Source organism: Macrotis lagotis, chromosome 1, assembly GCF_037893015.1.
Source record: "Macrotis lagotis isolate mMagLag1 chromosome 1, bilby.v1.9.chrom.fasta, whole genome shotgun sequence".
Lineage (NCBI taxonomy): Eukaryota > Metazoa > Chordata > Mammalia > Peramelemorphia > Peramelidae > Macrotis > Macrotis lagotis.
Window position 1 is genome coordinate 869484212 of NC_133658.1, and position 13862 is coordinate 869498073.

The 13862-nt window shown below is 39.4% G+C and overlaps 1 protein-coding gene across 2 annotated transcripts in view; it reads right to left on the minus strand.

Moving 5' to 3' along the window:
* The window catches only part of ZBTB40 (zinc finger and BTB domain containing 40), a 71517-nt gene that overhangs the window by 28967 nt on the left and 28688 nt on the right, over positions 1-13862 (minus strand). For both annotated transcript variants that reach the window (XM_074218183.1, XM_074218184.1), the window contains exons 3-5: positions 12863-12996; positions 2758-2953; positions 1987-2129 (exon numbers count right to left, since the gene is read on the minus strand). In XM_074218183.1, coding sequence (XP_074074284.1) covers positions 1987-2129; positions 2758-2953; positions 12863-12996 — 473 coding nt within the window. The remainder of the gene's footprint in view (positions 1-1986; positions 2130-2757; positions 2954-12862; positions 12997-13862) is intronic.

Consider the following 13862-nt stretch of genomic DNA (forward strand, 5'->3'; position numbering starts at 1 on the left):
TCACTTCCAGGCACATCCTTCCCTCATCTTCCTCTTCATCTTGAAAACAGTGAACCAAAATCACTTAATAGACTATATACTGGGCAGTGCATACAACTTTCCACCTCCATGTCCCTGCCCCACCCCCGCTCTGATGAAAGTAGGGAGGTATATGGCTTCATTTGCTCTCTAGGGCAAAAACTGAACCTTGCAGCCTCACAGCCTTTCCTTTCATTGGAGGTTTTTTAGGATGCCTGGTTTTTTCCTTGATGGATCCCTGTCAGCTGCTTTTGATCACCCTTCTTTGTCTCTTCCTTTCTAATTCTTTAGCCAGAAACCACAGTGAAGCATATTGGCCTGTTGTCAGAGTCTGCTCTCTTCCATTTAAACAAAATGTCCTCATCAACACACTAAAGACAAAAACAAACCCCTTTATGCTTCCCTTGACCTTTCTTGTCAGATTTCACTTACTTTTAGTATTTCTAGCACTATTTCTCAAATTCTGTATATGCCCCCCATCCCAAGAGCATTTTCATGTAGATCATAAAATGAGGATTCCAAGTGAAATCATGAACATCCATTTCATGCTGCTTTTTCTTAGAAAAATATATATGACATTTTACAGATAATACTTTCAAAACTCTTCTGCTTATCTATGCTTTCTTTTTTCTTTTCCACTTAGAGAAATTTAAAAAACAAAATCAAAAACAACTCTTGTAATAAACATGCCCTGCACTGAGTAGCTCACTGATGGCCCCAACTGTTTCTATACAAGGTGTCCATTCCATCTGATGGGAGGCAAGGTCCTCTGGAGATGATCACTCCACAGATCTGAACTGTTCTGTCTTTTGGAGTTGTTCTTTACAGTGTTGTGGTGGTCTGGACATAAATGGTTTTCCTGGTTCTGTTCAGAAAGTCTGTTTTGTTTGTAACCATTCTTTCCCTCTTTATGTGGTGCCCCTCCTTGCTTGTTTCCCTCTGGAGTCTGATGTAATTCTATAATAAATGCTGTGTGTCCCCTCTAATAAGAATGTGGTCCATTCCTCCATGTTGTTGTGCTCGTCTCACGTTTCCAATTATTCCCTAAGTAGCAAGTTCTAGCCCTGTCTTCCTTCTTTCTGCATGGATATTGCCATTCTACCTTTCTTTCTCTTCTGACTCTTAAAGCTTCCAATTTTTACCCAGAACTTTTTAGTATTTAATAATGCTTTTTTTCTTAGGGTTTTGCAAGGCAAATGGGGTTAAGTGGCTTGCCCAAGGCCACACAGTTAGGTAATTATTAAGTGTCTGAGACTGGATATGAACCCAGGTACTCCTGACTCCAAGGCTGGTGCTTTATCCACTATGCCACCTAGCCGCCCCTAATAATGCTTTTTAACCTGGCCCTGTTCACTTGTCTAGGCTCTCTTCTAGCTTCTAGGCTCCTCTAAATCCCCTAAAACATTCAGTATGGGCTCTCATACCCAGTGCATACTCCAAAGTCAAATTTAGGGCCTAGGTGGTCAGGTTCACTATCAATCTGGAGTATTATGCATTAATGAAGATGCTTCCCAAATCTCTCTCTCTCAGCCATGTTGATTAGGTTTATTATAATTTGATGTACTGGCACTCAAAAGCCCCATCAATATTTTGATTCTTTTCTTTCAGAAAAATAAATCCCTATTCATACTAATAGGTGAAAACAACTTCTTCTAAATTTGATTAGCCTAATAAGTCATGCCAGGGGCTCTACTTTTTTTCTTAGCAAAAGAGTTATAGGCAAAATGCTGAGAGGAGCATAATAATAGTGAAGATGTCTTTTAAAAAGCTATGGGTAAATAACAAAGCAAAACACACAAACTGTTTTTATTTTTTTAAGATCAAACATTTTCTCCTATTAATGAAGTTATTCCAATCTAAAAATCTTAATTTTACATTCACGTATAAAAAGATCCTCAAGGTGCTGAGTTAAGCCTGTCAGAGCAGGGGTCATGCCCAGGGATCCCTTGTCCCACCCTCTCTACTTGCCTCTTTTTCCGGGCCAGTCAGGAGCTCCCCCGGGGCTGTCTCAAGGAACTCCCTAATGGATCTCAGTTGGGTTAAGCTCTGGATCAGCTCCTCTTTGTGTTCCAGTAACAGGATGGACAAGGTCTTTCCCTCTTCTGTGCTCCCTGGAGGAGAGAAAGTGTTAGAAACACACAAGAGAGAGGAGTCAATTTGAAGAAAAATGACAGCTTGGTTTGTCAAGAGATCTAACAGAATAGTAAAGCAATCCACAGCTTATTCTGAGCACTGGAATGCAGATACTCTTTTAGCAAAGGAAAACACTTTATTATTCTGTTTAAACTTTATGAAAGGAAAAACGTTTCATTTTTCTGATGGATCACAAAGCTGCAAAGCCAGCCAGAGGTTAACTTGGAGTTGGCAAGGCCACTGCTTTGTAGCTCACCCAAATGAGGAAGAAACACTAGCCCTTCAGCTCAGTTAAAGAGCCAATTCACTTTGGATACCCAACCCATCAATCTGGTAAAACTTTATATTGTTTTTTTTTTTTTCCTGAAGGGCACAAGAACATTGCTGGTATTCTCCCAATTTAAGGTAGGAAACCAGTTATTCTAGCAATGGAAAAGCTAATTTTGCTTTTAGAGATACATCATACAGCTATGAGAATTGTACATAGCAGAACAAGTGAAAACATATGAACAGATAACCAGGCCTGTGGGTATAATTAGAGCTGAACTCTGAAAGTCCCTTCAATGAACATAATAGACTGACTCATGTCAATGCGAGTTTTCCTACTTTTTAGCTGCATATTTTCTCCATCTTCTGGATCTCGCTTTTGCAGTGCAGCTTTTATTTCAGGATGAGTATCCTGGAATAGCTCCAACAAAGACACCACAGTTTCCACATTGAGGCCCTCATTGTTTCTGACTTTATTGAGGAGTCTTCTGAATGCTGAGATTCCTTCTTTAGCTTCAAGACACTCCAGGATAGCCTTTTGAACAAAAGATTCCAGGAAGAGTAATCAGCAGCCCTGTTTAATTCCCCTATGTTCCGCCTTGTGACTTACTATCTCTTACAGCCACGAACCTGAGACCAGACTTCCATACTCAGGGCTTCCTGAGGCCATGCTCTTAGTCTCTGGAGAAGTTGATCCATTCATCCCTGGAGCTCCAGTACTAGGGTCCTGCCTGTTAACCACCCACTATAAATCTACTGGATGAACCTAGACAGCAGTCCAGGATTCAGCTCACTCTCCCTCCAGTCAACTATACGAACAAGTCATCCCATCATCTGCCTGCAGATGCTGCAGCCCTCACATTTTTCCTTCACTGTCCTCTTTGTGTTACAATCAGATGTAATAACAAAAACACATTGATATTAGAAAATGGTTTAAATGGCTCTCATGCAGTTATGCCTAGTTTTCTCAGCTGCAGAGTGTCATATTATTCATTTTGAATACAAGTTAAGTCTTGCAAATTTAGGGGAGCATATAAATCTGAAATCAGTGAAACCTTTAAACCATTTCAAAAGGAATTCAGAATATATTAGTTTCAGAACTTGCACACTATAGTGGAAAGAGCCCTGGGTTTGGTGTCAGAAGACTGGTTCAACTTCTGCTACATACAAAGTCTATCAACTTCACAAGGACCTGAGTTTTTTCAATGGAAAAATGGGACTGGATTAGAAAATCTCTAAGATTCTTACTAACTTTAAATTTATCATCCTTAACATATCACATAATCATAGATATTAATGCCAGAAAGGATATTAGAAATAATTTAAGCCATAACATTAATTAAAAGAAAAACCATCATCAAAACCCCTCAGGTTTTATTGATCTTTAAAAAATTCATTTTTAGATTTTAAATTCTAAGGAATTCTATTCCCAAATCCTTCCTTTGTAGCAAAGAAAATTAGCTTCAAAAAAAAAAATCTGCTGATAGGAGTGGGCCACTCCAAGCCTCTACCTCCTCCAGTGAAGGAGGGAGGTACATTCCTTCAGTTCATCCAGGGGCACAATTAGTCATTTTAATTGTGCAGCTTTTGGCTCCATTTCAGTTATTGTGTATATTATTCTAGTTCTGCTAAATTTACTCTGTAACGGTTTATGAAAGACTTCCTATGTTTCTGTGATTCCACACATTTGCTGCACTAACATCTTCCTAAATTCACATTATTTCTATTCTGCAACCAATAAGCACCTACCATTTCTTCAGTTTTTTTCTATCAGCTTCAAAAATTATGACTCTGTAGGTACATAAACATATGTGTGTGCACCTGTGAGTGTGTACATGTAAGTAAATGTAGGACTCTGGTTTAAGGACAAAAAAGGCTATTTCCATTTTACTGACATTTCTAAAAACTTTTAACTAATTTCCAATTTGCCAGCAACAATTCACAATTTCACTCAATGTGCCTTGTCTGTAGGTCACATTCATTTTACTGATACAAAGACTACAGAAGGAAAGTGACTTGTTCCAGGTCACCTGGCTAGTTAGTGGCGGAATTCCACCTCTAAGTTAAGCAAAATGTTATCAATCAGAAATCAGAAATCCTGGGACATCACTCTCTCCCTACTCCTCCCAGCTATCAGACCAGTTCTTCTCAAGCTCTTACTGGATCCTCCTCCAGATTATGCCCTCTAACCATAGATGTCTCTCAGGGTAACACAGATGCTTCACATACATCTTAAATTCAACATGGTTGAAATGAAACTCATTATTTCCTCCCTAAATCTTCTAACTTTCTCTATTGCTACCCTGAGTACCACTATCCTCCCAGACCCTCAGGTTTAAAACCTAGAAATCTTCTTGGACTCCTCACTATCTTTCACAACCCTCCCCCACCCTTATCCAAACTGTTGTCAAGACCTACAGATTTCACCTCAAACATACCCCATTCTTTGTCACTTAAAGCCCCTCACATCCTGGCCCCAACCTACTTTTCTAGCCCCATGACATGTCTGCCTTTCTTACACTCTACAGTTGTTTGTCCTTCTTTCTCAAAGAAGACCATGCCATTAGGGAGGTGATAACATGACATGCAGTGACTTGGATTAAGTGAGGGTTGTGCAGTCACATCCTTTACAGTACAGCAAAGCTGGCCTTCTTAGGACACCTCTTACATGACACCTCTCCTTTTGTCTCTGCCTTTGCACTCATGCATCCCATGCATAGACTAGATTTGTCTTCCTTACATCCACATTGTAGGCATGGTTCAAAGGCCACCCTGATCTCCCCATCCCCAGATGTTAGTGACTTCAACAATCAGAGGATCATAAATCTAGAGATAAAAGGGACTTCAGAGAAGTTGGAGTTTTATAGATGAAGAAAGGAAGTTAAAGGTAAGTGACACAGGTCCTGCAGGGAGAATTTGAACCTAGGAAGACTAGGCTGTCTTCCTTTACTTGTTCTTTATTTTTTCTGAGTATGTTTCACCTCCCTATTTGTTTTGCTTCAGGTTTTGAATTCTCAGCACTTCCACAATGGCTACAAAATGGTGCTAAAATAGTATTTCACCAACTTCATTCACTACTAGGTTCCTCTGGATCCATCTGGCCCCGCCTCCTATTCTTTCCATTAACAGCATCCATGGCGCTGCCAGCCTCTCAGTGATGGTCTAGTGTTTCCTACAGTCTGGTTTTGGATTCAGGAGAATGGGAGTTCAAATCTGGTCTCAGACACTTAACACTTACTAGCTGTGGGATCTTGGGCGAGTCATTTAACCCTAATTGTCTCATATCTGGGCCATCTCCGGTTGTCCTGATTCATATCTGGCCACTGACCCCAGATCGCTCTGGAGGAGAAAGCAAGGCTGGTGACTTAGCCCAGCACTCCCTCACTCAAATCCAATTCATGTGCTTGTCATGGCATCACCTCCCTGATGTCATGGTCTTCTTTGAAAATGGAGGACAAACATCGTCCCTTAATAATCGTCTCTTCTTAATACAATTGTCCCAATGGTCTTGATCTCATCACATCTGGGTTTCATCACATATCTGCATGAACTACAAATAATGACTGATAAGGGGTGCCATAGTGCATAGAGCTCCGGGGTCTGAAGTCAGGAAGAATCATCTTCATGAGTTCAATTCCAGTCTCAGACACTTAGCTCTGTGACCCTAAATAAGTCACTTAACCCCTCTTGCCTCATTTTCCTCATCCGTAAAATGAACCAGAGAAGGAAATGGCAACTTACTATAAGATCTTTACCAAGAAACCACAAATAGAGCCATGAAAGAGTGGGACATGATTGAAACAACTGAAGAACCAAATAAAAAGCAAGAGTAAATTTTCAGCATACTCTGTAAGGATTATCTCAATTTCTGCCTTACCCTAGTGCTGATTAATGAGATTTGACTGCTAAACTACACTAAATCCTAGAGCACCTTTTTTCCAATAAGTTCAAAATGCCTACCAATTATTATCTCATTTTAACCAAAAACTCCCTCATGAGGTCAGCTGGGAGGGGGCAATATGTATTCTTAATATCACACAACAAACATTTCTAAAGTGCCTGTCCTATGTGGAGCCTGGTGCTTGGGACTGAGAGAGATGCTAAGAACTAATCTGAGGGCTCACTGAAATTGGAGCAAAAACCACTGTGGAATTTCCATTGCCATATTTTTGTGATCAAATAATATCTAGTTGAAAAGTAGGATGCATGTAAATACCTTAGGTGCCTAACAAGGGAATCACTTGTATACAATGAAGTCAGTTTTAATGCTAGAGAAATAATTTTAATAACAATGTTAATTTATGTCATTTGGCAGGGAATTGAAAAAAGAAAAAAATTAACAAACTAGCCAGATTTAACTCAAGTATGGCAGGTGTGTGTGTGTGTGTGTGTGTGTGTGTGTGTGTGTGTGTGTGTATTTTAAGTTATAGATAATCTTTCCTCTATGGTTGCACTGGACAATAAAACAAATGAAACTATAATTAAATATTTTATCCTAACCTGACAAATTGAACTTGTATTATTTAAGTGGCTGATTTTGCAACCTTGTTTATGATTTGTTTCAGCACTTTTTTGGAGAGAGAAATTATGGGGAAAAGAATTTTGTAGCCAAGTCCTAACTCTATATGCAAGGAAATAGTCTCCTTTTACTCCCAAGTGAAAAAAACCACAAGTTCCTCTGCTAATCATAGCTGATCAGATTGAGGACCTCAAGATGAATGGTCTGGGTTCTCTGAAGGACTGAAAAAGCCGTTCTATACTGTGGTCTGTTGGGTACATTCCTACAATGTCTGTGTCATTCTCACCTTCTGGACATTTTTCCTGTCTTTCAAGGCCCAATTAAAGTTCCATCTCATCTGAAATCCATCCTTAGTTTGAATCTTCCAAGCCAGAATGCCAGTTTCCTTTAGGCAGGGGTGGGTTTATACTTTTGTACTCCCTGTGTCACAGAACACCAATGTATATAGAACAAATGCATGGCTCCCATATGTTATGGAGTCCATATTGCATGTGCTGACATTTATCATACATCAGGCTTGGATCATCAGTCACTTCCAACAGTATGTCTCATTTCAAAGGAAGAAGGAAAAGATATTGGATGTGAAGTAAGAAAACCTGGGTTTGAAGCCTTGCTCTGCCACTGACTCTTTTTTTTTTGCAAGGCAATGGTGGGGTTAAGGGATATGCCCAAGGTCACACAGCTAAGTAATTATAAAGTGTCTGAGGTTGCATTTGAACTCAGGTCCTTCTGACTCCAGGACTCTATCCATTGCACTATTTAACTGCCCTCTGTCACTGACTCTCAACGAACTGTTGAATAGATTCCTTCCACTGCTGGAACCTCCATTTCCTTATCAGTATAAAGGAAGTACAATTGGAACCCCACTTCAGTTACAAATGTGTTCCCGTGATCCTTTTGGGCAAAGGAAGCATCATTACAGTACTGGAGATGGGGCTTAGTGCTCAATGTATCTTTAGGGGTTAAATGTCTTTTCATTTCTGCCTGCTGCTTTCTCCCTAACAAAATCCTATAATTCTTCTGGACCAAGTCTAAGGCTTGTCTTGAACCAACTTCCAGATTAATACAAAGAGAAACCCTAAGTTCAAAAGACTAAAATCCCCACAATCAACTTCTAGTCACAAAGATAATGGACATAATAATATTTGTCCTTTATTTTCAAAGAAGACTACAACATCAGAGAGGTGATACCATGACAAGCATATGAATTGATTTTGAGTGAGGCAGTGCTATGCTAAGTCACCAATCTCACTTTCTCCTTCAGAGTCATCCAGGTCCAGTGGCCAGATATGAGTCAGGATGATTGGAGATGGCCCTGGATGAAAGGCAATCAGGATTAAGTGACTTGCCCAAAGTCGCACAGCTAGTAAGAGTCAAGTGTCTGTGGCCAAATTCAAACTCCCATCCTTCTGATTCTGAGGCCAGTGCTTTTATCCACTGTGCCACTTAATTGCCCCCTGATGGTCTTAAACTCCAGACATGTATTTTTGGGTGTGGCCAATGTGGAAATTTGTTTTGTGACCTTATTAGGCAGCTTGGTTTTGTTAGGGTAGGGGCAATGGAAAGGAGGGATCATAAATGCTTGTTAATTCACAATAGAAATTCAGGGGTAGTTGTAAATCTGAAATAATTGTCTCAGTTTCTCAATATTAAAAAAAAATCATTTCAAAACTTCATCCTTTTAAATTGGGATATCAATGCACTTTTGGAGAAGTTATGAATTAATCCAAACATTCTGGAGGGCAATCTGGAATTGTGTCCAAAGTACAATAAAACTAATCATACCCTTTGACCCAATAGGACCATATCCAAAAGAATTCATAAAAAAATGGGAAAAGTTCCACATATTCAAAAATATTTATAGCAGTTCTTTTTGTAATAGCAAAGAATTAGAAATTGAGGGGTTGCCCATCAATTGGGAATGGCTGTTAAGGAATATTGTTCTATAAGAAACCATGAATGGTCAAATTCTGGAGAAACATGTATAGAATTACACAAACTGATGCTAAGCAAAGAATGCAGCTCCTCTCAGCAGTTCAGAGATCTAGGACAATCATGACAGATCTGTTAAGGACAATGCCACCCACATCCAGAGGTAAAACAACCACCACAACCAAAAAACCCCCACAGAATCTGAAAGGTTACTATATTCACTTTTTTTAGATTTTTTTTTTTGCAAGGCAATGGGGTTAAGTGACTTACCCATGGTCACACAGCTAGGTAAATATTAAATGTCTGAGGCTAGATTTGGATTCAGGCCCTCCTGACTCCAGAGCCGGTGCTCTATCCACGAAGCCACCTAGCTACCCCTATATTCACTTAAAAAAAAACAAACTTCGCTTATGTTTTTCCTTCCTATCCCTTGGTTTTCCTTCTTTTCCCTTAGACTTAATTCCTCTTAAACAAAATGACTAGTATGTAAACATGTTAAACACAAAAGTATATGTACAACTTTTACCAGACTGTTCAGCACCAAGTGGGGGGTTGGGAAGGGAGGGTGGTAGAAAAATGTGTAACTTATAAATATGCAAGTAGATGAATGCTGAAAACTTTCATAACATGTAACTGGAAAAATAAAATATCAATTTAAAAAATAAATAAAAACTGATCTTTTTTTAAGTTCATTTTAAAGGATTTGTACCTTTTGTAGAATAGATCCAAGTTCAAATTCCAGCTCTAACAAGTCTAACAAGTGAGTCAAAACAAGTTACTTAACTTCTCTGGGTCTCAGGCAACTCTCTAATACCCAATTATGATAGGATTAATTAGGGGAGAGATCCTGGTGCCAGTCTAGGACACAGTGATGGAATCCATTCCCAGTTAAACAATTTTTTCTATTTTTACTTCCATTTTCTTTCCTTTAGGCACCTTAAGTGAAGCAGGTTTGGCTATCTGCTTCTAACCTCTATCTTGCTGACAATATATGCCAGACAATTTTTTTTTTCTTCTGCTCTTAGGCTTCTTGAAATCTAGTTCTCTTATATTGTCCTAACTCCCTCTGGCTTTCTGATTTGAGCTGGTGGGTAAGAGAAGCTTTTATCAGCAATGGCATCTGACTCAGCTCATTATCCTCTCTCTTTCCTCTCCCTTTGCAGAGCTACTCAGCAGTGAAATTAAAACATTTGTTAACTTCATTGCTCAGCAGTGAAGACAAGGTGGCCATCTGGGGAGAGTAGCAGGGGCAGACTCAGGGAAGAGCCGGGAGGCAGGAGCCAGCTGCCTGGACAGTCTGCTCCTGGCTCTTCCTACTAATCCCCAGTGAGAAGCTGCACCAAAGAAAGCCAGTTATGGCTGTGGTTCCATCAGCCATCTAAGCTGCTCAGGGTTCTCTAGCCCAAATAAACTAGGCTAGAGCTGCCTGCTGGCCAACTGTCTTCTAAAATAGCTGATCTTCCTAGTTGAGAAGACTGTCTGTCACTTGTTAAAATATGCTGGGGGCTCAGGAGTGAAGTAAAATTTCAACCGTTCAACCCACAGAGCCTCTTCAAAGGCTGAAGGCTTTAAATGTATATTAACTGTATATAAAATGATACAGATTTTCCCTTTCATAAAGGTAGCATATTGAACCAATGGGCACTGAGCTGACAGTCATCCCTAGACCCAGGCCTTATATTTAAAAGGAAGTACAAATGGAACCCCCCACCCCTGCATGAAATGTAACTAGGAATCACATCATCCCAGTCTCGGCTGGTCTTTCTAAGAGGATTTGTCTTCACTCATTTGATGGAAATCATTAAGTTGATCTGACCTTCCTTTTTAGAAGCCACCAGTACTCCAGTGGTCCTTCTGGCTGTATTTCTCATCCAAACTTTGTAGGGTCTCAGAGAAAAAGAGGCAAGAATTGTCTTTTTTCTTCATCCCTCCAGATCTCAAACAAGTAATATTGTTCCCTATACTTACTCCACAACAAAGCTGACCCTCCATTGTCACAATAAGGAACAGACAACAGTGTATGCTGGACAATCCTCCATAGCAGAGCAACTTGATAGAGAATATATCAGATTTACTAGAAGAGAAAAACCTCCCCAGCTTTAAAACCTATGATCCTGTCACTTCAGGGACTTCCTCAAAACTTTGGGGTGGGGGTGGGGGTGGGGGATAGGAAAAATGTAAAAGCTAGGAAAGCAGCAGCAAAGAGAGGGAAAACTCAACTACAGTCAAAGAACCCATATCACTGTGTACATCTAATTCATTAAGATCATGATTAGAAAAAAGAAAGGAAAATTAAGATAAACTATGACACCCAAGTAATAGGAAAATATGAATTTTCTCCCAGAAGAAATCCTACACAGACCGTCCCCGTCTTTCTTTCTAAGTGGCAGGTGATATTATCCTGAGATAGACACCTTCCCATTCAAGACCCCTGAGACTTCTTAATCAGTCTAGGGCTGGTCTCCCACCGTCTTCAGCAAGCCAGGCTTTGCTCATGTTGCAATCACTGTTTGGGGAATAGATTTGCCACTTTCCATCATCTATCCCTAGGAAACAAAATCAGAAGGACATCAGTGCACAGTGTCCTCCTCAAACTAAGTACAGGGTTGTTCACAAACTAATTTTAGGAAAGAAATACACAAAACAGTAGCAAATATCCTCTGGTCCTCCTTCAGAACAATGTGGCAAAATTGTAAACCTCAAAAAGAGTAAGGTTGTATTTCGGAAAGGATTGAAACAATTAAGGTTGACAATGAAATGATCTAACTTATTGGAAGATAAACAGAACCTAGAAATATAAAGTGACCATCAACTAATAATCAGCTTCAATGACACCACCAATGCTGTCTGGAATCCTCTCCACCCAAAAGATCATGTAAACAAAAAGGTGAGATTTCTATGCTCTTGGGAGACAGAGAGTAAGAAAAAACAGGGATTTACACTTACTCCTTAAATAAGATATATCAATATTTGCCTCCCTTTCATCTCCCTTCCATCCCCTCTATGCCCCTCTCCACCATCTTCCCCCCTTTCCCCCTGCATTATGCCTCCACTCTGGGGAGTTATAGGTTTCAGGCAATCTAGTCCCTGCACTGGGAACTCTCTCCTATGGTTGAAAGAAGCTTCAAGGGGATTCATTTGTTTAAAACTGTAAAATATTAAGAAACAAACAAAAATTTAAAAAGCAATACTGCTGCATTAACTGACCAGGGAAAAAAGAACAACTTGAAGTTCCTTCTACATGCTGCCTTTATAACTGAATACTCTGTTTAATAAGGAAGCCAACAAATTTTTCCAGAGAAAGCAACAATTTGTATTCAGGGGAAAAGAGATTAAAACTGATTCCTCTGATTTAATTTCCTGCATCTTTCCAGCAATGAAAATATTTATTTTTCAGCAGCTTGGATTTACCCGATGACATACCATTATTGGTCAAAATATAAGCAAGTTTTGGGCTTCTCTCAAAATATGACTTGTCCAAAACCTGAGTACAGTCTATAACAATGAAAGTGACAATGAAATTTGACTTTAATAATGACTTTTAATAATAATGACTTAAAAAATTAAAAGTTTCTACTTGAATTGAAAGACATTTTTAGGAAAATTTAAATGGAAAAAACTATGTTTAAAATCCAGTAATTTTATGGAATTTTTCATTGCATATTTTTCCTTTCAGAGAGCACACTCTTTAGGAGTATGGCCTATCTCCAGATCAATATGGTATAAAAAAGTCCTGCTATGATCCTATAAGAATAAATGCTAAGAAAATTGTGCACTATTACAATATTCTGCATATCCATTTTGTTGAGTTTCATGTTAAGCCAATAGAAGATTGTAAAGTAGAATATCAGCTCCTTGTGTAAAGAGCCATTTTTGGTTTCTCCCAGGCATGTAGGTCAATATGTTGGCATGGGGTATCCACTTCCTATTTGCTTCTTGGATTGGCTAAAATGTGCTAAGAATACGGCATGATAGGAAGAAAGCAGCACATACCTCCTTCTGGGGACTTTTAATATCGCTACATTCATCTAGTCTTTTCAGTACATCCTGGGCAATAGAGAGCACTTCAGAGAAGATGCCTTCATTTTGCAGAAGTAAATTCAGCTTAGACATTTTCCTCTCATGCTCTATATGTGAGAAACAAGATCAGTTAGTCATTAATTGAAGGGATTAAATACAAATGTAAGCTGCCTGCAAGTCTTTAGGTCAGGCCCATCTATTAACTGCTATCCAGTGTCAGGTACAATAAAGACAAGATTGTCACTCATAGCTTCCTCCTTTGTGCCATGCTCAGCATGGTTAAAACAATGAGCATCAATCTAAAATGGGACATTGTTGTTGGTCTTACTAATATCCGTTTGTCTTTTGTCTTCAGACTGCTGACAAGCCCTCTTCCTCCAGAGGGAGGATGGCTGCTTCTAACAGATGCAAACTGGGACAACAGAACAAATCTAAGAATCTCACACAAGGACGCCAAGAAGAAGAGAGCGCAGCCTGGCACATCAACTCTTAACACTTTACAGTGAATGAAACTAATGTCATTCATTTCCCCATAACTAAGCAGGACCTCTAGAAGGCTGCTAACAGAGCATTGGAGTGACAATCAACAGTTGCTATAATTCAGCACTACTCAAGAGCTGTGGCTTCAATGGTGTGGGTGTTCCTCTACCAAGCCAAACTTCAGTCATCCCCTCCATGTCTACAGAGGTGGTCTTCAGGAGATGTAATGGTCAAAAAATTTCTTCTGTTGGATGTCACCCTTCTGGGGAGGTATCTATAATGAATCACTATGAATACCCCAGAAAGGCATCTGCTGAGAAAAGAGATTGCCACATAACAACTTCAATTCTCTCCCACTGTTAGGAAAGGGCAACAACTTTTATGTATGTACACAACTCAAATAACAAAAGGTAAGCAAACATACAGAAGAAGAAATGGGCTCTTATAAAAATTGCAACATCATAAACTTAGGTTAAAAGAGCAATTCTATGAA